The sequence below is a fragment of the Mus musculus genome, chromosome 9, assembly GCF_000001635.26.
Source record: "Mus musculus strain C57BL/6J chromosome 9, GRCm38.p6 C57BL/6J".
Taxonomy (NCBI): Eukaryota; Metazoa; Chordata; class Mammalia; order Rodentia; family Muridae; genus Mus; species Mus musculus.
Window position 1 is genome coordinate 7,335,074 of NC_000075.6, and position 26,513 is coordinate 7,361,586.

General features: G+C 39.5%; 1 protein-coding gene across 4 annotated transcripts; it reads left to right on the forward strand.

Moving 5' to 3' along the window:
* The first annotated feature begins 9,323 nt into the window (after positions 1-9,323).
* On the forward strand, positions 9,324-25,388 carry Mmp12 (matrix metallopeptidase 12). Of its 4 annotated transcripts, none has more exons than NM_001320077.1 (11): positions 9,324-9,364; positions 12,418-12,465; positions 13,594-13,759; positions 14,650-14,798; positions 14,939-15,064; positions 17,815-17,976; positions 18,373-18,496; positions 19,649-19,782; positions 20,239-20,398; positions 22,732-22,835; positions 23,154-25,388. In NM_001320077.1, exons 3-11 carry the CDS (start codon positions 13,608-13,610, stop codon positions 23,252-23,254), a joined length of 1,212 nt encoding a protein of 403 aa, NP_001307006.1. In that variant the 5' UTR covers positions 9,324-9,364; positions 12,418-12,465; positions 13,594-13,607; the 3' UTR covers positions 23,255-25,388. The 4 variants fall into 4 exon arrangements, with proteins under 4 accessions (NP_001307006.1, XP_017168649.1, NP_001307005.1 ...); XM_017313160.1 differs by lacking the exon at positions 9,324-9,364 and adding an exon at positions 11,184-11,251 and having other exon boundaries at positions 13,512-13,759; positions 23,154-23,610; NM_001320076.1 differs by lacking the exon at positions 9,324-9,364 and having other exon boundaries at positions 12,301-12,465; positions 13,454-13,759.
* The last annotated feature ends 1,125 nt before the right edge of the window (positions 25,389-26,513 follow it).

Consider the following 26,513-nt stretch of genomic DNA (forward strand, 5'->3'; position numbering starts at 1 on the left):
TGTCTCCCTGTTTGTAAAGACTGTGAGTCACTGGTCTGTATCACTATAGTCCTGGGCCTTCTCTTGGATGCCAGATGCAGAAATTACCCATCTAAAGCATTATAGACTTAATGGCCAAGGTCTGCACCCATACAGGCATATCTTACCATTATGAGTGTGTTTCTTTTGCGGGGGTTGAGGGGGTGGAGAATATACACCACCTTTATCATCCCACCACTAGCAACCACTGTTTTCTTTTTTTATACCTAATACCCAAATATGTCTTGCCACTCTATTTCTTCTGTTAAACCATCCAAGGAAACTGGGAAGGAAGGCACACACTAGAGGAGAAAGCAAGCTTCATGAAGAGGCTCATTCACTCTGCATCTCCTGGTGAGGGCACAGACGTTGGATTTGAGCCCTCAGCAAATTATCCCAAAAACTTGAAGGAAATAGGGGGAGTGTTACTGATCAAGAACACTGTATTTCTGGAAGTACACAGCAGACAAATCCCCCACTATCCTTTTCTTTAGCTTCTCCCTCTTCCTTTCTTCCTCATTCCTTTCAGAATGAAATATGTACGGGTAAAAGGCGCTGGGTGTCAGAGTCCACCTTATATATCCTTCTTATTTAAGCCATCGTTTCTGTACATTTCAGTGGTTGAAAGGTGTCTGTCCTAAGCATTTTTACGTCAGTTCTTGACCCAATTGGTTGAACATACGTGCATACCTGTTGGATTCTGGTTAAAAAGTATGAAGAACTTCCAAGGACTTAACGTTTCTTTATAGTGACCTGGAAAAGCATTTTAAAGCCACAGCAGCTCCAGCTGACATCTCTGGTTTGTTCCTCCCTGAACTGTAAAGATGCTGACTCACATGGCCTGCTGGGGACTTATCAGAGCTGTATGCTATGGTGAGCTCTGGTTTGCTCCATCTTCTGGTTCAGCTATCTTAAAAGAATGTGATCTTATTTGTACAACAAAGACAGAGCCTGGGGGCATATGATTTCAGGAATGATTTACAAAGGTTTTAAATCTCATCTTCTCACTTCCATGGGACCATATTCAAGGCCGGCCTCTCCTTGGCTTCGTAATCTTAGCTCCAGTTACTTGTGGATGAACAGTTTCCCCTGCTTCACAGAGAGCCTTAAATCTTCACTGCCTGACTCCTAGAGGGTACCTCTTGTGAAACACTCTGGAGAGTTTGAAACAGTTCTCAACTGACAAAAATATTGCTGGGAAATACATGGTCCAACGGCTTGAGCGTCACAGACCTGTGTAAGTTTTAATGATTTAAGTAGACAGTTAAATATTGCTGGCTACAGTTACCATGCTGGAATCAGATCTCCAAAACCCATTTGTCTTACAAACTGACACACTTTACTCCTTGACCAGCAAGTGTTCATTTCCCATTCCTCTCTCAGTAACTACCATTCTGCTCCTTGCTATGAAATTTGACACATCTAGAGTCCATATATGGGTAGGATCTTCCAGTATTTGTCTTTCTGTGCTAGTGTGTTTAACCTAGCATAGAGTCTCTTGGGTTGCAAATACAGGATTTTCTTGTCTGTTAGTAACAAATAATATTACTTACATTATATATGCATACTTTTCTTTTTCTATTCATGGACATTTAGGGGTTTTGTGTCCGTTGGAAATTGTGAGTAATGTTACCATGCATGCAGATATTTCCTTCAAAGGCAGATATCACTTTTGGCATATATCTTCAAGAAGTGCTTGGCTTCTCAGGGTGCTTCTGTAGGCTGCCACTATTGACTTACCAACCCACATTCTCTTCTGGTAGAGGACACAGCTGTTGAGCAATGACTGGTCAGCACAGAGTCCCTGTCCTAAGCTTTTCACTTCCTAGTTCCAGGGACTATTTACTAACTCATGAGTGCCTTGGGTAAGGTGTCAGTCTCAGAGACTACCATCTATGGTCACAAAGGCAGGTCACTTGTCCATATTAGCCTGATGACATCTGCTGTGGAGGCCACTTTGGGCACCAAAGGCAGAGGTGAAGAATATTGCAGGCTTCACTCCTGTCAAGTAGCTCTTTGTTGACTCTTAACCCTCCAGGGGGCTGAAAGCTGCTGCTGGGATGTTTTTTTAAGAAGCCACTTAAAGAACTGTTCTCACTCCCACCTAAGACATACCAGCTAAGAAAATCTGTGAGAATGTAAACTAAACTATTCTGAGTCTTCTGCAAAAGAGGAAGAGAAAATAGGAAGTTTTCTAAACTCACAGCATGACTTAGACTTCTTCAGATTATTTGGGAAGGTGTGGGCAGTTTATTTTGCTGTAAATTTATTGTGGTTGCAGCAATGCATCCTGTGTTTGGGAATGATATCATTTCTTTCTTGATGGCCAGTAATGGTCACATTAAAGTCATGACAGTGAAAAAACAAACTGCCTATCTGCAAACAACAAAAGTTTTCATTGCACAGTAACAATTTAGTGACTAGTTTTGTATAATTAGCACAAAAATTGTATTCTCTATGATTCAAATTACCCCCATATATGAGACCAGTCTGATCACAGAGATCCTGTTCTCCCTCACAATGTTATATAGTGTGATACATCATATTAGGTGTAAATCAGGCACTGGAGATATTGCCTGCTGTAGGATACTTGTCTAAGATGTGTGAGCTCTGGTGTTCAATGCACAATACCCCCCAAAGGCAAAGCAAAGAAAATCAGTAAGTTGACTCCACTGGTTTCTTACTGACTTTCTGTTACTGGATATGGCATCGCATCGTGGGCTTTCCCAAAATCCTTGGAATTATGGGTCCCAATTCCCTGTACCTCATCTGACAAAATGTGAATAGGGTTGCTTCTGGACTTGAAGAAAGAAGGCAACTGCTCTGGGGAAAGGTACAAAAGTCTCTATTTATGCAATGGTTGGTTGGTATTAGGATAGCATCAAATGAGATGGGCAAAAATTTTTATTGATGAAAAATAGGAATTGGAATCTTTTCTAAGAGACCCCTCTTAATTTAAAAAAAAATCCCATTAATAACTAATGGTTAACAAAACCACAGAAACTTTTTGAAGTTCCTGATTAGTGTCACTACCTAAGTAAAATATCTTAGTTTATGTTTACATGGGCATCACTTTTGAAAACCCACTGAAATGAGTATCATGGTGTGCATATTTTTCAGTCTATATATTATATAAACAATTTACCTGAAAGCATTTTAGTTCCTTAATTAGCTTGTTGAATACACTAAGTTCTGAGTACTCTTTGAGCTTCAGATTTTTCATATGCAAAATGGAGACAATACCAACATCATTAAGATGAAATGAAATGTGTACAAAACTGTCCATCCCAATGCTTGCCACTCAGAAGGCGCTCCTTCATATTGGGACCCTGTCTTCTCTATAGCCGTATTTCACATTTCCATAAGCTCTTCTAGGCTTGAGTTGCACAGAGTCCAGGCAAGATTTGCTGCATTAAACTTGCTGAAGGATAAAAAACAGAAAAGACTGTAAAGTCATCTATGCCACAGTGAGGAGCCAAAGCCAGTAACGCCCTGGTTCCTGGGTAACACTGAATGTGAAGGATCCCTGTCATAACTGAAACCTGCCAGCCCTGCAGCTGAGGTGCCAATGATAATAAAAGGGCTTGCAGCTGAAATCACAGACTTTGTTCATCATAGAGGTTCTTCCCATGGGAAAATGAGAGTCACGTTAAACCCCAGTAATATGAAATATCAAAACAGTGGAATTCCCCATGGATGGCCAGAAGAGGGAATTAAAATTTACTTTTTGGTACCAGTCTTACAGGAATATTTGGTTGACTCATTAAAACCCAATCAATGGCTCCTTTCAGATAGGCAGTGTCCTAGTTTTGAAAACTGGAGACGTTCTGGGGTGGCTAGCAAGTAGCACTGGCTTATCCTTCCTAAATTATTTTCCATGGAGTTCCCCATTCTCCACTGTTTGGCCATCCAGGAAATCTGCTTAAAATTCATCTAGGGAGAATATTTTCCATGATCAACAACTCTAAAACTGCATAAAGTCTTTTCTTCTCCTAGCATTTGACCCTGGGCTTGCTTTTCTGTGCCCTGGCAGGAGGCACAGAATGCTGACATGACTACCTTAAAGAGCCTTCCTTATCATACACAATCAGTTCAGAGTTCCCCACAAATACTGGACAGCACTGGGCAGGCTGTGGTTTCCATTGTAACTCACCATTTTAAACTCTCAGGCCTGTATTTTATCTTCTTAGGATTTTTAACATGCAAGGTAACAATCCCATCTACCTATCATTTAAAGAACACGGCATTTGTCATTTAAAGCAGTGTATTTCTTAACCTCAAAAGAGTCTTGCCTCAAATGTGAAACTCCATATGATGTTAAGGTCTAACCTTGATGCAGTAGAACATCTGCTCTGATGCCTTGTGGCCGGGAGCCAGCTTCTAACTGTTAGGGCACAGAAAGGGGGCAGATGCAGGAGACGTTAAACTCTGTGCATTCAATATCTTTATAGTTGCCACAGAACAGCGGCTGGTGCTCAAACAGGTTTCTGGATCCTCACCTGTCAGTGCGTTGATATGGTATCATGATTTTGTTTGCTGTCTGTTTGCTTTTGTAGCTTGTGCTGGCCTTGAATATGCTACCATAATACATGATGTAGCATGTTACCAAACACTATAGCATGTTCTTTCTATGTTATGGAACATAGTGCTGAATATGTGAGTGAGTGGGGACAGGAGTGAGGAAGCTGCTCTTGATTGAAGATTGGACTTGATTTCTGCCTTTGTATCTATCATTGGCTGAACTAACAAGTATGACGAATATAGAGGAGTTCAAGAAATTTCTGTAAAAGGATTCTGTTCTAAAGAGAAAAGCTTGAGTGACATATGTGTGTGTATGAACAATCGCACAACTATGTGTGTAAAAAGAATAATCAAGAAAGATATCCTGATTATAATTAGGTAGTTGATGAAGATGAGGCAGAGAGCAGAAGATAATGAATTATTCAAGGATGGGACCAAAGGAGAAAGCAGATATATATACAACTAGAACAAAGAACGGAAGGTCCTACTTCATTGAAAATAGAAGGTATCCTATGTAAGAATCATACACATGATGGGAACTTTGCACCTCTGAAAAAGTGACATGTGTGCATGTGCGTAGGGGAAGTCATGGGAGATGATAAGTACATGGGTGGGAGATCTCACAGCTAAATAGCAACTATATTTCATTCTTCTCCTTCTTTTGTAGTTCAAATATTTTATTGATGGTATGCATTATTTAAGCAATCAGAGAAAACATTTAAAAGCTTATAATGAGAAAAAGAAAAAAATCATAGTAAGATAAAGGGAAAAAATCTCATCTTCTGTTCCCACATTCTCCATGTACAATTCTAATTACCCTCAGAAAAAGACATGGAAACCATGTGAGCTGCAGTTCCTGTCATTCACCCGAGTTGCAGAAGCTCGGTGAGGACATGGCATGCACCAGGTAGAAACTGAAAGGAGTTACTCTGTGGAGCTTTGAGTGAAGTTAGACCTTCAGTGTGCTGCTTAGGGTCCCCAGTGCTAATGCAAGGGACACAGAGACCCTAGCTGCCTGGATGCAGTGTGGATACAGAGATGCTTGCTGCCAAGATGTGGTTGAAGACAAAAAATGGTCATGAGATGAGATTTCATGGGAGATAGCATGCTGGGACCCTGGAACACTGGCTCTACTTGGGTGACAGGATATTCCTTTACAGAAGCAGAGGAGAACGTGACTGGAGACATGAAGTCCTGTGACTTTCCTTGAATTATGTCAGGGATAGCCCTTAGACATTGTGAGACAGTTTGCATTTATAAATGGACTCTAAACATGACTCACTCTACTCTGAAGAGCACATTAATCACTTTACTGACTTGGTGTTAAGATGGAAGTTTCTGATTCTTTCTTCAGAGTGAATCCTGTATAACTGACTTGGGTTAGAAAATCCCAAAGCTTTGTTGTTCTTCCTGAAACTAAGATATAAAATCTGAGCTCAAGAAAAGGCTTGGTGCTAAGTAAGGGCGGGCCTCTCTGTTTTATCTGTTTGTTGTCTGAGGTGGATGAGGTAACTAACAGAGACAGAATTCATTGGTGATGGGGTGTCTCAGCTCCACAGGTTCCAGTCTCATTCCTCATTTGTGCTCCCTCTGTTTCCTCCTTCCTCTTCTTTGAGTCCACCACCCTCTTTTCCTTAGTTCTAGGTGTTTCTCCTTTTGTGGGACCTAAATGGTCTAATTCTGGTCAAGACAGTTGCAAAGAGGCAAACTGAGACAATCGACTGCTTCCAGTGAAGGACACTCATTTAAAAGCCCTTTCATGCCTCAAGTACTCATGGATCTTCCATTAGAGTCTAAGAGTTTCCAAGTTTTTCAATACATGATGTCACCTCAATACGCAAAAGCTTTGTTTGTCTAGGTTCACTACAATTGTGGATGTGCTCATGGCCCACACAACATAGGGAGCCATTGGATAACTGTTGAGTACATCAGAGAGGTTTCAGAGGGTCTCCCTAAAAGCCCAGGTTTGCTTGGGAAGGAATGGCTCACAGATTCGGCTAAAGAGTAGGCATTTTATAACTTTACCTTAAACACCTTGTTTATCTGGTTTGAATGTGTGTGTGGAAAAAGGACCTGGAAGTCCAGATGCATGTGTGCATGCCTGTGCTGGTTCATTGATGCCACATCTATGAGGTTTTTGTTGTTGTTTTGTTTTGTAGCTCATTTAAAATCAAACATCTAGTTGTTATTTGCCTACTGGCACTATTGCTTCATGTCTTTGAAGGCTAAAGAATTATCTAGCACCATATAAATAAATCATAATCATATAAATTGAAAAAAGATGTAACTCGGTCACTGTGGTGGTTTGCCTCTTCCTGCTGTTCCTCCAGCCTCTGAGGCTTTTTTCCCCGTTTCTGCCTTCTGGTCATGTTTTTCCTCAAGGATGTTGGCCGCACTGGACTTCTGGACCTCACTGTCGTGTTGCCTCCTGTGGTCATTCCGCTGTAACTCCTCATCCTCAGATACTGCCATGGGAAGATGCTCCTTCAGTTCTTCATGGTGCCAGAACCACAGCCCCTGCCTTCAGTATGAGTTCAGTTTAGGAGAAATCCTTGCCCCTCCTCCCCTCTCATCCTTCCTTCCTTCTCTCCTACCCTTCCTGCTTGATGATCACTCTTCCTTCTTCCTCTCTTCCTTTCATCCTCCTTTCTTTCATTATCTCTTCTGCCTCATGGAAGTTGAACTCAGGTCCTTGTGCGTGTTAGGCAAGAGCTTTACCACTGAGCTGTATCCCCAGTCTCTAAAAGCAATCACCATTTATCTTAAAATAGAGATTGAACATCACTGGATTCACACTTCTGTGAAGAAGACTGTAAATGAGCTCATGGTCACAATGTTAAAGTAAGATATAAAGAGCCTACTAGCTGCTTGAGTGCAGCTTAAAAAAAAATGCCAGGCATGGTGGCACACACCTTTAATCCCAGCACTGGGGAGGCAAAGGCAGGCGTATTTCTGAGTTCAAGGCCAGCCTGGTCTACAGAGTTAGTTCCAGGATAGCCAGAGCTATACAGAGAAACCCTGTCTCAAAAAAACAACAAACAACAAACAAACAAACAAACAAACAAAAACAAAATAAGAAAGAAAGAAAAATATGAAAACAGTGAATTAATTTAAAGCCTACATTAGCTCATTCTATGGACAACTGGTCAGTCTTATTTCTACCTGAGTCTTTCTTTTCTAACCATTGCCTTGTTAAGCTCTGAGTCTGTCTGATCAGCAGCTATGGTTGTCAGTTCTTCCTGAGAAGAATGATATTCTTTAGTGACATAACCCAGATCTCCTGGCAATATAGATACTGTCCCAAAACTTTTTAATTATCCCCTAGAGAGATTTCACTTAAAACAAGTGGTTTTTTTTTACTGTACAGTAGCATAGAGCCAGACATTCTCAAGAGGACCATGTCATCTTCAATCAGGTGAAAACTGATCATCAGAGGCCAAACAATTTAGTTCATTCTGCATAAAGGAGGGAGCACTTCTCTGGCAACACCTGGCACTGGAGCAATAACTAACATGTTTAAAATACCATTTATGAGAAGTATAAATAAAAGAAATGTCAAGAAACACTGCTCCAGGTGTAATCCTCAAGAAATGGGTCAGACACAATGCTGACTAACGTCTTATCTTCTCTCATCTAATCCTCACAATAGTCATGTGCAGACAGGGAAATTAACCTTGAATAACTCAAGAGAAACCGCACAGCTTGCAGGTTACATAGTTGAGGCGTGAGGCCAAGTCTGTTTCCAATGAGCCCAGCTGCAAAGTCAAAGTCAGACCACACATGTGAGTCATGATTCAAGTGATCTGTTTATTGGAGAAGAAGAATAAGTGCATGTGAACATTCACACACACACACACACACACACACACACACACACACACACACACACACATTGTCTTTATGATACTAGAATTGAACCGAGGGTCTTATGGGGGCATAATGAAAATTTTCTCCCTGATTCACAACCCTAGTCCTAGTATAGGAAAAAAAAATTTTTTTAAATCTTCTCTGACAGTGAACACATGTATGTATATTAGCATCTCTGTATACTTATGAACATTACTTCCTGCTGTATTTTGTGTCTTAGCTTACACTTGTTTGCAAGTGAGCCATTTGCTAAGGAAGAGGACACATGGTGCTCTCTGAATCTTTCCAATTCTTCTTCTTCTCTGGACTACAACAGTGTGATAGTTCTCTACACATTCCAGATTTTTGCCAACACTCTAACTTCCTACATGGGGACACTGTCTTCGTAGTAGAGAGCTCTCTGTTGCAGTCTTGGGAAGAGTCCTTACACAGAATGCAGTAGATGTGCCTTTGAAGTACCAGTTGCTCCCACGTCCTCTCACTTACAAGGACAGATTGAGGAGCATGTCCAGTGCAGTCCTTTCCCTTAGAAGGGCCACAGGAACCATACCCAGCACCAGTAGCTGCTACGTTTAAGAAGGTGCTGTTCCCGTGATGGTGGCAGATGGGTTTTTGTTTGAGATAAACTCAGCAAGACTTTAATTTTCCTAAATATTCCTCAAAACCTTTCTGTTAAAGAATGCTTTAGGTAATTGTATTTAACTTGTTATTTTAAAGAACTTTTCTCCACTGCAGAAAAATTGAAATGGGTAAAGAAGGGAAGAGTCACAACAAAGTGGACACAGTGAGGAGGCCCCCAGAATACCTCCCAAAGCAACCCACTTCACCCACTTCCTCTTCCAAGACTCCCACTTCTTCATGCATTAACAGGGGGAAGTTTAAGCAACTAAAGTTTTCTCCTGTATGAATAAGCCATCATTGTGTGAAAGAACAGTGAAGAGATTTGTCTGTGTATTTTGTGAGTATAGCTCCTTCCTATAACCAATCTTTAATTTGCCTCTGGATTCTTGGGGTATAACAAATGGCTACAGATATCATTGGTATACACTCTAGTGTACTGATGTCTGCCTAAAGATGAAACAATGACTATAGACCCATTTGCTTTTAGAAATTTTATGCTATAAAATATGCCTTCTACTTAAGGAAAGCCTGATAAGCATTAAAAACATGGGCAGCAGTGATTTTTGCATTTCATAAACATGTCCTTAGCATTGCATATCATTGATAGCCACCAGCTTCTCCCTGTGGTGTCTCTCTTGTGATCCTCAGCCTTGAAGATGGACCTGGATGAGGATCTTATTGTAGCTCCTTCTGGGAAGAGCTGAGCAGTAGCCAACCTTCCTCTTTGTCTTCATTACTAACTTTTTTTTTTTGCTTTAAAAAAGTGTGTGTGTGTGTGTGTGTGTGTGTGTGTGTGTGTGTATAAGGATGACCATGACAAGCGGGGATTAGATAAGGTATTGTGGGACTCAGCCCCAGAGAACATGTATTCTTTCTCAGCAAGCATGAACTAGCTTTTTACCTAGGAGCCTCATGTTTCCCCCATCCATGTTGGCTTGACCCTGGTGTAGTAGTTATAAGGTCTTGCTTAGGTGACCATATTGTTGAGTTTCCATGGGTGTAGCTTTGCTGTCCTATACAGAAGGGATCCCAGGCCTCTGGCTCTTACAATCTTTTTACTCTCTCTTTTGTGATGTTCCCCAAGCTTTAAGTATAGGGGGTGCATTGTTGCTAACTTTAAAAATGTTCCAGGCAGCTGGCTGAGTACTTTTTCCTATTATTTAATGCAATATTTATAATGGTTCTTGATATAGAAACCATTTTTACTCCAACTTTACAAATGAAAAGCTTGTCTTGAAGAGATTAAAGTGACAGCTTGAGATCATAGGACGCCATAGCTTGAGTTGTCAATTAGGTCAGCCTGTGTCTAGGAATTAAGTTGGTAACCTTTGTGGTACCTTGTAGTTGGCCATGTAGCCCTTTTCTCCTTACACTTTACCAGATTGGAGCAACTGGTGAGTTGAGACACAGGGAAACCAAAATGTGGGTATGGCTATCTACTCTCCTTTCTGTCCAGGGAACTCTCTCACTTCTTTTTTCTGTTTTATCTCCTTGCATCTTGTATCCTATATTCATGAGACATTTCATACAAATCTTCCAAGAACTGAGTTCCTCTTTGCTGTGGATGACACCACTTCTTGTTTTCCATGAACCAGGAACAAATCCTCCTTGCAGGGCTATCGCTCCTGCCAGGGAGGTTCACTTTCAGTATCCATAACACTCTTCAATCAGACTCAGTGCTAGGTACTTACTGAGCACCTACTACACTCAACGTAGTTTTCAACATAAGGAGTAGTTCCAAAAACCTCTATTTTTCCACTTTCTATCCCAATACAGTTGTGTTCCTCTTAACATTTTTGGGCTAAACTCAGTGTTTGAAAGGACTTCTTTACAATGCTTACCACATGATCATTCCCTTTTTGAACCCTTGAACTTCTCCTACTTACAAATTTAGTGCTTAACAGTCCCTATTAAGGACAAAGGGAAGGAACTTCATAATAGTGAGCAGCTTTCCTGTCACCAGCACGCATAAGTCACTGTCTCATTTAACTGTCACAAGAGCATAAGGAAGTTAAATAGTTAAATAGTTCTCATCTCAAGTGGAACCTAGAGTCAAGCCACTCACGTAAAAAGAGGCAAGATTTGGTAAGTATCAGGGATAGTACAGGGGCAGGGGGATTCCTCTTCCTATCTTAGAAGAAAAGGAAAACAAATGATCACAAGGCACAGGACACCTATAAACTCTACTGGATCTGTTGTTTTGCATGATCACCTAAAGCTAAGTGTGTGTGTGTTTGTTTGTTTGTGTTTGTTTCTTGTGCACGTCTCTGTGTACATGCATTGCATAGTAGGCCTGTAGAAACCAGATGACAACTTCCAGTCATCTGTTCTCACCATGTCGCATCCAGGAGATCAAACTCAGCTCGTCAGCTTCGGGAGCAAGTGCCTTTGCTTGCTGAATCATTTCATGGCCCCTAAAAGATGAATTAAAATTAACACTAGGAAGTAGACAGCATGTCTGAATTCAGGGAAATTGGAAGTCTAAATTATAACCCATTCACATACCTATGCACTAGGCTCTTCATGTAGACTCTGCATGTGGTGGGATTAAGTGAGTGTTGAACAGAGCCTCTGCCCACACAGCAGCCTCATTCCAAAATTGTACTTTGGGAGTTTTAATCCTTGATTTCTGAATGTTTCTATTCTTTAAACACTTCATGGGGGAAAGAAATGGAGAGGCGGCAGAAAGAAAGGAAGTCTTTCACAACATAGCTGCAAGTGCTGAACTCCAATAGCATGAAAGATGAGGAACGAAGTTCCAGAATCTCCCCAGACAACCTGTCAGGATTGGATTTCAGCTTCCATGAGTAAAAGTCTCAATCCATATAAGAACCCAAGCCTGCACATAGAGCAAACATCAAAGCATGCTCATTGTACAAATTTTCTCTGATATTTAAACAAATAAAGGATTGATGTATTCTAGCAAAAATATTTTCTTCACACATTTTTTAAAATTTTACTTTAAAGCACTTTACCTATATTATAAATTATAAAGAGAGTTGTCGATACCAAGCTTTCCAAAACTCTGCTAATGGAGTTCTGTTTGTATTTTTGGCTACTGTGTTATCGATGTTTTGTCTTACCTTCAGGTAGAAGTAGGTGGAAGTTAAGATTTACCGGTCATTTGTAAGAAACAGAGAGGTACAGAGATGAGTGATGAATTAGACAATGGTTTGACCTGCTGTTACTTCACATGATTCTGAAGTAAATCAAGGGATGACATCAACAGTGAGTCAGATAGAGGATTTCATGGTCACAGATCCTGGTACTAGGGTTATATAAAGTGGGGCTTTAAGGGAACTTGCAGTCGGAGGGAACAGGTTGATGAGCTGCACTCTGCTGAAAGGAGTCTGCACAATGAAATTTCTCATGATGATTGTGTTCTTACAGGTATCTGCCTGTGGGGCTGCTCCCATGAATGACAGTGAATTTGCTGAAGTAAGTATTGACAGCATTGCTCTGGTCCAGCCTGACTGTATCTTTAATAGTTGCTGAATTTGCAAATAGTATGTTGAAAAGTGTGATTCGATTTGAAAATCAGTACAGATTCTCTCTTGTTACCATGTTTTGTTTTCCAGAGAGGATTATAAAGATGAAAGAATGTCATTAAACTGGTGAATAATTGTACCATCTACAAAAAGCTTTGGCTAAATTACTTTAGCTCAATATAATTAGATTACATTTCTAATAGAGTGTTGTGTATTGGTCTCTCACTCCATTTGTCTTTTATTTGAGGTAGTAGTTTAATATCCAGTAATAATGCAAGATTTGGACTTTGCTTAGTCCATGTGACCACTTCAAGATTTTATGATAGTTACAGCATGTTCTCTCTGCGATTTATCTCATATATTTATTCATAAGTATTTTAAGTAAGATGTGAAATTTTACCTTTTTCTAATTAAAAAAACTTGAACATCTATTTTCTAAAATTATATATATATTCCTTTTTTACACAGAATCCTACTGTGTTGTCTAGTCTGGTTTTGAACTTGTGGGCTCAGATGACCCTTCTGTATCGCCCTCCTCAGCAGCTGGCTCTATTTTCTAACATTATTATTACTTTGAATTCATTCAAGTTTTCTACTGTGTCAAGATTTTCCCACTGCTGGGGACTAACCCTAGACCTGCTAGCATGCTAGATAATTGCTGTACCACTAAACTACCTTCCCCAATCAAGTACCCGTATATACTAGATGCTAAAATGGCTCCTTAAAAACCTAGAAGCAGGTCTGAAGAAGGAGAATAATAAATAGTTCTTCCTCTGGAATTTTGGTAATCTGACTAATCATTTATGTTTTAAATAGCGTAGGAAATTATTTTTTCCTCCTTATAATTGATTCCCTAGGTAATAATAATAATAATAATGTAGCCTGTGATTAAAATACCTGGTTCTAGAATATCAGTATACTACTGACCATGTTTGCAGGGTTCCCAGCAGAAACCTGGCTGCATACAACCGTGTGCAATGCTTGTGTTTTATCTAGTGGTACTTGTCAAGATTTTATGATTATGGAAAGGACAGAATTCCAATGACAAAAACAAAAACCAATAGAAACTTCCTAAAAGAAAAACTCCAGGAAATGCAGCAGTTCTTTGGGCTAGAAGCAACTGGGCAACTGGACAACTCAACTCTGGCAATAATGCACATCCCTCGATGTGGAGTGCCCGATGTACAGCATCTTAGAGCAGTGCCCCAGAGGTCAAGATGGATGAAGCGGTACCTCACTTACAGGTAATGTCAGTGTTTGCCCTGGGGAGCTTTTCTACTTACCTATGAGTGTAGCTTCTAGAAACCTAGACCATTTAGCTACAACGTAGTTCTAAATCCAAAAGTAGCCTCTGTAAATTGTTAATACAAATGCATTCGTTAACTTCAGACTGAGGATAAGAGTTCAGATCCCAAGAAGATATGTAAAATCCAGGCATAGTGGCTGTCTGTAATCCCAGCACATGGGAGGCAGAGATAGGGGGTGCTCAGGGCAAGTTGGCTAGCCAGACTAGTAGAAACAGGGGTCTCTGGCTTTGGTTGAGAGACCTCACCTCAATACTGAAAGTGGAGCAGGTTTCAGGAAGATGCCTGAGTCAACTTCAGGCCTCTACATGCATGCACATACTACACGCACACACACATACATGTGGACATACATATACACACAGGCAGATACACACACACACACACACACACACACAATTTATTATCTCTGTGAGGAGAGTTGCTCACTGAAGAAAGACTTTCAGTCATTTGCCTTGTCAGTCAGTACAGAGCAGAGAAGCAGCAAACAGACAGAAAAAGACTAAAAATAAATAAAAGAAAGAAGTCTATACAATATTAAAAATTGATAAATGTGAAATTTTGGCACATTGGGTATTTATGTCTATGAAAGTAAATGCTTCACTATAATTACCAATAAGTCATAAATAAGAGGAAATTAAGTTATATTTTGATTGATGAGAAAATTTTCCAGAGAAAAAAACTATTTTGAACTTTAACACACTTTTCTTACCCAGACTGTCAGTTTGTGAGGAAGTTCTTCCTATGGGCATGGGTGCAGAACTAAGAGACTAGAAAGACAAAATTAACCAGTGGTATCATGTTTATTTCCCTTTCTTTCCCCAACACAGGATCTATAATTACACTCCGGACATGAAGCGTGAGGATGTAGACTACATATTTCAGAAAGCTTTCCAAGTCTGGAGTGATGTGACTCCTCTAAGATTCAGAAAGCTTCATAAAGATGAGGCTGACATTATGATACTTTTTGCATTTGGAGGTATACAATTTACACATCACCTGTGTCATTCATCATGCTGTATGATGTCATCACTCACTATGTTATGCCATTATGTGTGATGACCTGAGATGCCCTGTGACAGATGCAGGTGACTAATGACTTTCTTTCATTTTACAAAGCTCACGGAGACTTCAACTATTTTGATGGCAAAGGTGGTACACTAGCCCATGCTTTTTATCCTGGACCTGGTATTCAAGGAGATGCACATTTTGATGAGGCAGAAACGTGGACTAAAAGTTTTCAAGGTAGGAGAGAGAAAAAAAATTAAACTAACCTTAAAATTTAAGATACAAAAAAAAAAAAAAAAAAAAGCCAGGCGTGGTAGCACATGCCTTTAATTCCAGCACTCGGTAGGCAGAGGCAGGCGGATTTCTGAGTTCGAGGCCAGCCTGGTCTACAAAGTGAGTTCCAGGACAGCCAGGGCTATACAGAAAAACCCTGTCTTGAAAAACAAAACAAACAAACAAAAAAAAAACAAAAAAAAAAAAATTAAGATACGCCGTGATCTCAAAGAATATGTTCTGACAAAGATTACATTATATTATGAAATAACAAATTCTAATTATGTTTGCCTCTAAATCAAATTTAAGATTCTTTATACGTAGTGCAATTTTCCCCATTGTGAATCAGGGATGTTGGACATGATTGTGATAGAGATCATCTCCAAGGACCACTAAGATTCTATGAGCAAGGTCTGCATACTTGGAAATGTGAAAGATTTTAGTTGGGTTTTGGCCAGTAAAATCTATAAACTTAAAAGAACACACTAATTCTGTGTGATCCATCTTATGTTAGCAATTTCTTAGTTCCACGGTGATCCCTAAAGATAATTAGAGAAAATTATAGAAAAAAGATCATTGCAGATCCCTGTGGATCTTGATGTCCTGGAGCCTTGAGGCACCATTTCCAGAATCAATTAGTTGAGACTGTAACTCACTATCCCACTCAAATAATGAGGAGTGAATTTATCTTATCATTCACTATTCATTGTTGTTATTATTGGAGGCAATCCCAAATATAAGAACATTTAACCCATCATCTCAGTACCCTTACTAATATCTCCTGGAAATCCTCAGTTATACAATTCATTCATATGGAATACATAAGGAGAAATTCAAGAACATGGTCTCCCTACTCCAAATCCTCCTTCTCTGGCTGATTTTTCATGTGATATGTAGCTATGTAATTTACATACCCCATGTCTACCACAAAGGTAGACATATACCCTAAAGCTTATCAAAATTTTGATAAGGACATTTGAAGACTATAAGGTGCATCATGTATGACTTACTACTTGCTGAACTACAACTTCTTAACCAGACATAGCCATGTGTCTGAGGTTTTTCCTGGGTTATTTGGGGATTGGGTGTAACCTCTTCATCAACTGATACTGCTTTGGAATCTAATGAACCCTAGAAATAAATGTACATCAATTCAGCTGCTCTCACCTGAGCAGAACAAGCAAAAGTTGGTGACAAGCTTGCACAAAAAGGCAAGGTCTAAAACATGTTCTCTTGGCTCCTGGCCTTATTTTAAAAATTGATTTAATTCTATTTTTTCAAAAAAAAAAAAAAGGCAGCTTTGAAAATTTTATCTATGTGGCCCAGGTTGGCCTAGAACTCATGGTCCTAAGTCATCTTTCTGAATGAATGAATGAACGAATGAATGAATGAATAAAATCATTTCCAACTCCTAGATCTACATTCTAATTTTACTGTTAATCAGGTTTCCTAGAACATAGGAAATGTTTAGGAAGCATCTTTTACTAAACTCAGGTGTCATAAACAGTGAGAAATGTAGTGTACCCTGTGTTTTCCTCATCCAGTGGCACAGAAACCACTGTGTGCTTCACAAGTGAGTAAACAGAATCCACAAGGTGAACCAAACAAATTAGGTGGTTGAACCAAGATTCATATCCCAGCTGCTTGGCTCTAACTACACATTATTAAAAGTAAAGTGGGACCTTTAATCTTATTTAGAATCACAGGTAGAAACATTCACACCAGAATACATTTCATTTGTCTGCCAATGAAATGTTCCATAACTGCAGACAATTTTGGCTCCAAAGGGACTTTTTTTTTTTTTTCAGAAATAGAATTGGTACTTCTAAAGAGTGGTGCAATTAAAGATCTCTAAATTCCTATAACAGAGGATTGCTCTGACAAAACTTATCTAGCCTATAATGTCAACAAAATTGAGCCTGAGAAATGTTCTTTGAAAGAGTAGGGGAATTAAGTAAAGGATTCTCAAATGTTCCCTTTTAATGTGTTGTCAGACATTGTATTATCTTCTTCAATGACAAAGCAATGGGTTGGAGAGATGACTCAGAGATTAAGAGAGCATGCTGATCTTTTAGAGGATCTGAGCTCTGTTCCCAACACCAAGGTTGGACAGCTCATAACTGCCTGTTACTATCTCCAGGTAGATCCAATGACTCTGGCCTCTGCAAGTGCCTGCGCTCCTGTGGCACAGAACATTCACAGTGGGATGACATTCAGCCACTAATGGATGGACTCCTATCACATGGATGAAACTATGTTATGTGTAAAAATGTCAGCTGTAGGAAGATCTGTATCATATTATCTTATTCATGTTGAGACATGAGAAACGTTAATCTCACAAATTTTAAGAGCAGAATAGTGGTTGAGGAGAAAGAGGAGGTGTGGTTGAAAATGGTTAATCCATTGACACTAAGCCACAGCTAGAAGCCTGGAGTTCTGTTGTTGGCACTGTGACTTGGTAATACATCTACAGACAACAGTACCATACTCTAATTCAAAAGGCTAGAAGAAAGATTTTTGAGTGTCTTTGCCATACAAATGATACATATTTGAAAAGATAGATATATTTATCCTGCTTGAACATTGTACAGTAAGTGTAGGCATCAAAAAATCACATGGTATGCTATAAACATGTACAATTTCATGTGTAAGTTAAAGAAAATGTGATAGTCTAATTCACAGCTTTATTATTTTTTTTTCTTGCTAACTCTTAGGCACAAACCTCTTCCTTGTTGCTGTTCATGAACTTGGCCATTCCTTGGGGCTGCAGCATTCCAATAATCCAAAGTCAATAATGTACCCCACCTACAGATACCTTAACCCCAGCACATTTCGCCTCTCTGCTGATGACATACGTAACATTCAGTCCCTCTATGGTAAGCTGAACCTCATTTGCCATTCAATGCCACACACACATGAAAAATCTCATGTCTATATTTGGGAAACATTACTATCTCATTTTGAGGCCTATGTGCATGCACGCTGTGAGTTAGGTGTCACAGAACCATCTTCATTTAGTCTCACATTTAAAGTGATTTTTAACAGTGGCACTACTGCTTGGTTGAGGGGGAGAGGGCATGCAGAGAAAGAAAATTTAAATATTCCCTTCTGTGATTTTGCAACTGAGTATGATAATGTCCTCCAGGAACGCTTCTCCTGAATTTCATAGGAAACAGGACTATTTTTTATTTTCCATTAAGAGAAAATATTTAAGATGAATAGCCCTTCCTCTTACAAAATTCCCCCAAATGAACATCAAAATGTATTTTCAGGAGCCCCAGTGAAACCCCCATCCTTGACAAAACCTAGCAGTCCACCATCAACTTTCTGTCACCAAAGCTTGAGTTTTGATGCTGTCACAACAGTGGGAGAGAAAATCTTTTTCTTTAAAGACTGGTAAGATTGTTTTCATATCTAACCAATGTTATGGCTGTGTGGTTAAAGTTGTTTGGTTGTCCGTTTGTCTGAAGATACTTGAACTGATGTACATCAAATCCATATGGCAGGAACTTCAACTTGATTCTCAAGGTTTGGAGAGATCTTAGACTTTTGAAGTAGAAAATTCTGTGACCCTGCTTATGTTGACTAGAAATCTAGTCTGGAAAAAAAATCAATTTGTAGTAGGAATCTGTTAGGGAATTCAAAGACAGGAAGTGGAGAAGCCCAATTGTTTTGTTTATAGGTAAAAATGCTAAGGTCTCAGGGGTTGGTGAGATGGTTCTGTTGGCAAAGTTCTTGGTGTTCAAACTCAAGGACCTGAGTTTAATTCCCAGCCAACATAGAAATGTTCAATGGCAGCTGCACTGACTAAACCCCAACGTATCAAAGAAGAGTGTGGTTGCTAGGGCTTTCTGAACCTAAGTCTGTTTAAGTGAATCAGAAAACTCCAGACTCAATGAGAACATACGTCTCAAAAGATATGCTAGGTAGTGGCTGAGGAATATACCTGAAGCCTCCACATACATGTGCACACATATATATGAATGAACACTTACATACACATACACAGACACACACACAGACACACACACACACACACACACACACACACACACACATAAACACACACATGCTGGTCTGGAGTTAAGGCTTTGAAAAGCTCCTGTGTAGACTTCCTTGAGGACATGGAGAATTTCAGAATGTCTCCACGTTTCTGTCTTGGAGCAGAAATGGAGACAGGTGTTGGTTTAGGGGAGGACAGTGGTGAGGTTAATGAGCGGAGGTAAGACATATGATCCCATATTGAGATTATGAAACAGTAACTTCTTCCACTTACAAACCAGGTAACCAGTTATGACACCAGACTTGAACTGTAGATCCACGAGGCTCAGACTTTGGGTATTTCTTTTTTCAGGTTTCCTGGTGAAGTCACTGTAGTTATCTGAATTGATTAAGGTTCCCTTGCATGGTGCTGTCATACAGAAATGTATGGAATAGAGTGTGAAAACAAAGAAATACTCAACCACTTTGCAAGTTCGTTTCATTTGCCTTCCGAAGAATGTGAGTCAACAGTGATTTCTCATACATAATAAATGTATTTCATGTCAGGTTCTTCTGGTGGAAGCTTCCTGGGAGTCCAGCCACCAACATTACTTCTATTTCTTCCATATGGCCAAGCATCCCATCTGGTATTCAAGCTGCTTACGAAATTGAAAGCAGAAATCAACTTTTCCTTTTTAAAGGTAATTATAATACTTGGTTCTGCCCCTGAGAATCATTTAAGGAAAAAAATAAGTGAAGGAATTTGTACCACTTTTTATAAATGAAGACTAAAAACAGTGCTCTAGACTTTTGTAACAATGGCTCTGAGATGTAAGTTAATTGTACAAGCCCAACTCTACAGGAAATGCACACCTTTAAGAAAGGTATATGAACTATAAAATAATAGCACTTAAAAAAACCTGCAGAGCCACAGGAAGTAAAGCAATGGTTGAGAACGGAAACAGTGTGGGGTGACATGACTCAGTGACAGAGACCCTACTTTCCATGGATGAAGCCTTGGGTTTTCCTCCAACACCCAGTACAAATAAAGTAAACTCAATTTTAGAACTCTGCTCAAGAGAGATATTTTATGGTATGTCAATGCTTTTATTATCCTTTTGGGGTGACTGTTATACCCTTTCTGTTTGTCCTCATAGATGAGAAGTACTGGTTAATAAACAACTTAGTACCAGAGCCACACTATCCCAGGAGCATATATTCCCTGGGCTTCTCTGCATCTGTGAAGAAGGTTGATGCAGCTGTCTTTGACCCACTTCGCCAAAAGGTTTATTTCTTTGTGGATAAACACTACTGGAGGTAAGGTTCATTGGCTGGTACTTTTTTTTGCTAAGATTTGTAAGACAGGCACAGAATGGAATTTTTCAGAAGGCAGTCTTTCTATAAAAGCTTCAGACACCTTTGTCTTTATGGGAGAGGCAGAAGGGGAATATAGTTCTGAAATAGTCACTATCAACCTGCTTCTTTTCTTTGGGCCTTTGGATTGGTTTCTGATATAATTTCATGTTAGAGAGTGTTCAAACTCCATGACTCCTTTCTACAATTGGCAAATCCAAAAGATGAAATGAGGAACTGATTTTCTGAGTGACAAATCACCAGAGGGAGTTGTCATCAACGCAGTTGTCTTGTCTTCCTTATCTAATATTGAAGAGGGGGATCGTCCCTATCCTCTTCTGAGGAAAAGAGTCACGAGCCTCAGTGTTTGCACAGGTGATACAAGACAAACCAGAATATGCTAAGGTAGTAGAGCCTCTATGTTTTCTTGAATATTGAAAATTCAACACACAGTTTCAACTAAAAGCCACATACTTGTGACATAAATTGGCCTGCCAAATTTAGTCTTGTTTGAGAAACAGGACTTGTGATTTTACCAAATAAGTTTTTTTTGGAGAGGTGAAAACAGGTGTAATTTATTGTAATCTGACACTCTTTTTTTATTAGATATTTTCTTCATTTACATTTCAAATGCTACCCTGAAATTCCCCCACTTCCTCCCCCTGTTCTGCTCCCCAACCCACCCACTCCAGCTTCCTGGCCCTGGCATTCCCCTGTACTGGGGCATATGATCTTCCAAGGGCCTCTCCTCCCATTGATGGCCAACTAAGACATCCTCTGCTACATGTGCAGCTAGAGACACGAGCTCCGGCATAACCTCACAAGAGACAGCTATATCAGGGTCCTGTCAGCAAAATCTTGCTGGCACATGCAATAGTATCTGGGTTTGGTGGCTGTTTATGGGATGAATCCCTGGGTGGGACAGTCTCTGGATGGTCATTCCTTCTGTCTCAGCTCCAAACTTTGCCTCTGTAACTTCTTCCATGGATATTTTGTTCCCCATTCTAAGAAGGAACGAATTATCTACACTTTGGTCTTCCTTCTTCTTGAGTTTCACGTGTTTTGCAAATTGTATCTTGGGTATTCTAAGTTTCTGAGTTAATATCCGCTTATCAGTGAGTGCATATCATGTGTGTTCTTTTGTGACTGGGTTACCTCACTCAGGATGATATCCTCCAGATCCATCCATTTGCCTAAGAATTTTATAAATACATTGTTTTTAATAGCTGAGTAGTACTCGATTGTGTAAATGTACCACATTTTCTGTATCCATTCTTCTGTTGAGGGACATCTGGGTTCTTTCCAGCTTCTGGCTCTTATAAATAAGGCTGCTATGAACATAGTGGCGCATGTGTCTTTATTACAAGTTGGAACATCTTCTGGGTATATGCCCAGGAGAGGTATTGCTGGATCTTCTGGTAGTACTATGTCCAATTTCTGAGGAACCACCAGACTGATTTCCAGAGTGGTTGTACCAGCTTGCAATCTCACCAGCAATGGAGGAGTGTTCCTCTTTCTCCACATCCTTGCCAGCCTCTGCTGTCACCTGAATTTTTTATCTTAGCCTTTCTGACTGGTGTGAGGTGGAATCTCAGGGTTGTTTTGATTTGCATTTCCCTGATGTAACCTGATACTCTTCAAATTTGTCTAGCTACTGGCTCCCTTTTTACACTTCCAACAGATAGAGGAATTTTTTTTTTCTCCAGAGTCCTAGTGTCAGGCAAGCAATGAGTGGAGAAATAAACTAATTGAAAAATAAGGTAAGACGCATGCTAAGTTATCACTTGGAAGTCTAGAGAAAACTGACTCTTTCTACTCAGTGGTATGGAAACACAAGGACCTTGCTCTCCTGTGTGGACAGGAAGTGTTTTATGTTTCATTTTTCTCTAGCATAGATGTTCAAAACCTTTGAACCCCTTGGCTCTTAAGTTCTCCTTCTCTTCACCATGGGAGAAATTATTGATTCATATCTTGCTAGAAAGGATTTGTAAAAATGGTGATTAAGTCATTGGGCCAGTGAGGGTTGTGATATGCCAACCCTCTTCAAATGCCAGGCTGCATGGGAAGAGACCGAGCAACCGGGAGGCAATGTGAGGGCCAGAAATATGCTTGACTGGAGTCTACGAAATTCAAGTTCTGATTCCTAGGTGTCTTGGAAAAAGAAAAAATCAACCAACTGTTTTATGTCTGAATTTTTTACCTGTTCATTTAAAACACTTTCAGGAAGGATGAGTGTGTTCTTCATTTTGTGGAGTCCATTTTCTCACATTGTTTTTGCTGGCTCTTTTCTCCCACAGGTATGATGTGAGGCAGGAGCTCATGGACCCTGCTTACCCCAAGCTGATTTCCACACACTTCCCAGGAATCAAGCCTAAAATTGATGCAGTCCTCTATTTCAAAAGTAAGTAGGCTGGGAACATATTGGAAATCAGATTTTAAAGTACAAAAGTGTAGACTGGGATCATGGGTGGGATGAAAGCTGCTCCTGTTTATGGTGTGAATATGTTCAACTTGAGCCTGAGAAAAGTTGCCTGTCAGTGTCACATGGCAATTGTCCTGCTGTGCACGTGGCATCTACAAGCCTGATGCACTGCTAATGGTCCCCAACACGGACCTCTGCAATCAAACCTTTTGTAGTCTTGATAATCTTTAAGAACAGCTCCAGGTTTTAAAGAAACACAAAGTAAGAATTAAAGAATTGACTTTCTTTCTATTTTAGGACACTACTACATCTTCCAAGGAGCCTATCAATTGGAATATGACCCCCTGTTCCGTCGTGTCACCAAAACATTGAAAAGTACAAGCTGGTTTGGTTGTTAGGAAGAATGTAGTGAAGGGTGCTTGCTGGTTTTTCAGTTTTATAAGTATATTTATTACATATTCACTCTATGCTCAGGGTGTAACTATGTGGCAATAATGTAACAGGAAATAAGGGGAGGTGTACAGGTCACACACACATAGTTACACAGAAAAGTGCTTTTACAAAATTAACCTCTTTTAGGAAACTTTTTTCACTTCATTCTATTCTTAATTTTGAAAGTGCATGGTTCAGAGGCCAACTGGTTTATCTGTAAGTTGTTTTCTAACAACCTTCAAGTAGAAATATTAGAATTACTCTCTTGTCTTTACTGAAATGTAACATGTTTTGTTTTCTTTAAATAAATTGAAAGAAAGTGTTTGCCTTTTAATTTTTTCTTTAAAAAAGTGTGTGTGTGTGTGTGTGTGTGTGTGTGTATGTTGCCTATGTGCATATTTATGTACCACCTGCTGGTAGAAGACAGAAGAGGATGTCAGGTCCCTAGAAACAGGAGTTATCATGGTTATGGGAAACATTGTGGGTGCTGGGGATTGAATTCATATCTCCTAAAAGAGCAGCCTGTGCTCTTTGCTCCTGTGTCATCTCTCCAGCCCCAGTTATAATATTTTTCTTGAAAAGTCAATCAATTTTGAAAATAACTGTGGTCTTCTAAATAAAATCTTTCTGTGACTGTACCAAGCCATCAATGGAGATGTGATAGCTATAAGAAGTTGAAGCTTGGAGTCCTTTTAATCACTTGTGTATGAACAGCAGTCTAAACCCAAGACAAGAAAGCATTCTCTAGCCAGCACATGACTCCAAAGGTAGCTCCATATGACCACAAGACTGAAGAGGAGGTAGGAGGAAATAAGGCTTCTGTTCTTGTTAGATGTGTTGTGTGGCTCATTTCACATCAGAAAGTGGGTTGTAGCATTGCTATGTGGCCTTACAGGACATTAAATGGAAGCCTCCTTAAGCACAGGAGGAACTATGAGTAGCACACGCTTTGTTTGTCACAGGAAAAAGACAACATGGTGAGCCTGCCATGTCTGTGTCCTGGTCTGCCTTCTATCAGTTTTATTTTCTGTCCTGACATCTTGGCTCCCTATCTTCTGTATTGTGTATGCTGTAGAGATCTCAAAGCTTGTGAGTTTGTGAAGTATGTCCAATGTTAAAACTGACTGGTGTATTGTCCAAGAAACAGAGAACCCTTCATAGCAGATTGTCATTCAGGCATTTTTGGAGACTGAAATGAACTGAAATAGGAATGACATGAGGAAAGGGCTCCTTTGCTCCATGTGTCAGATGTGAGTATTAACCTTCGACATCAACTTCATGAGATCCAGAGTCATGTAAGAGACATGTGAGCACTACTTCAAAGAAGGTAAATGGTAGGGAGCATTGTCACTCTCAGAGCAGGTGGCAGATCGATGACAGTCCCATCATGGGAAGGACAGCATTTTGTCCTTAATAGGATAGGTCATTAATTTTGGTTATGAATTTGCATTTCCTGTACATAGTGCTCCTGCTCAAACTATCACCCATGGACTTACAGCATACCTTACCACCACCATAGTATTCCACACAACATTGTTTCTGTTCAGGGACCTCATTTCACAGCCACAGTAGAGTCACATTAGGCTCACATTCATGTTGATATTCATGCTCTGCACAGTCCTGACACGGGAAAAACATCTGCTTTATAGACTGCTGTAAGCCTTTGATTGATTTCTAGAATCTTTATCTTCTCAGTATTAGAGACTGAACCCAGGGCCGTGTGTGTACAACAAAGCACGTGACCTTTAAGTTATGTCCTAGCAGTTAAGATTCTGAAAAGGTCATTTTTTCTGCTATTTTTATGCTGGTGTTTTTGTTACTTTTATGAAAAAAAATATTTGGATTACCCTTTATTTAATCATTCCAGGTGGCATGGCTTTTAGATTATTAATTTTAGTGTTGACAGCAAACAGATATTTAAAGCCTTAAATTAATGCTACTATTCTCATAATAATTCTGTCAGCGTGGATTTTTTCAGGAAATGTATTATTTATATTAAAGTGTTATTTAGCTGACTCAATACCTAAAATATTTTCATAACTTCTGCTATGGCAAATGTTTCCTGAGACAGAATAACAAATAAAAACTCTTCAAAATCTGGATGGCTTTTAAGGATCTTTTAAGGCTTTTAAAGTAGTCATGGACCAAAAACTTGAGATCTTCCTACTAATACTTTAGGAGGATTTTGTTAATTTAAACATTCTAAAATCATTTTTATTTAAAGGCATCTCTGTCTCACTCACTAGGACTATCTTTTCTGGCTCCATGTTCTTGGCTAGCACAAATATCCTCATGAATTTTAAAACATTCTGGGAGCTGGAAAGGTGGCTTAGTGGTTAAGAGCACTGACTGCTCTTCTAGAGGTCCTGAGTCCAAATTCCAGTAACCACATGGTGGCTTGCAACCACCCATAATGAAATCTGACTCCCTCTTCTGGTGCATCTGAAGGCAGCTACAGTGTACTTAGATATAATAATAAATAAAGCTTGGGGGGGGGGATATTCTGTGTTGTCTTCAAGCTCCAGTTTTTTTACTTTTAGAAAGCCCAAAACATTTAAAAATGAGCTCATAATGTTATGGTTTGGAAAACGTAAACATTTTTTTTAATTATTCCATTTTTGTGAATTTTCTTCTATTCTGAAAAAAATCAGTAATTGTCTCTTTTGTAGCATTTTTCTTAATCATTTGAGTATTCTTCTGAGACTCAAAAAAAATCATTCAAAAATCTTCATCATAGCCTCTTTTTCTTCTAGCCTCTCTTTAGGCTCTTCATTTTATCTTACTCTGATATTCCTTGGGCCAGTTTTCTCATCTGTCTTCAAGTTTTGTAACAGTCTCTTCACCTGCATGTAATCAACTCTATAAAAATATGACTTATTTGTTTATTTTTATTTTATGTGTACATGTATGTACCTGAGTGTGTGTATGTGACCATGTACATTCAGGGCCTACAGAGGCCAGAAGACAGCATTAGATTCCCTAGAACTGGAGTTACAGAAGGTTGTGAACTGACTAACATGGCTGCTGGTAACTGAACTCTCAGAACTTCTATTATAGCAACCAGTGATCGCAACATCACGCCAACTCTATAATTCAATGTTTAGCCTATACATTCCAGCTTTACATTTGAGCAAAAGGTGTCATTTCCAAAGTTTCTACTTGATTCGTTTTCAAGGCAGTCTGGTTATGACTTACTCTCTTACTTGCTCATCTTTGTGACTTTTC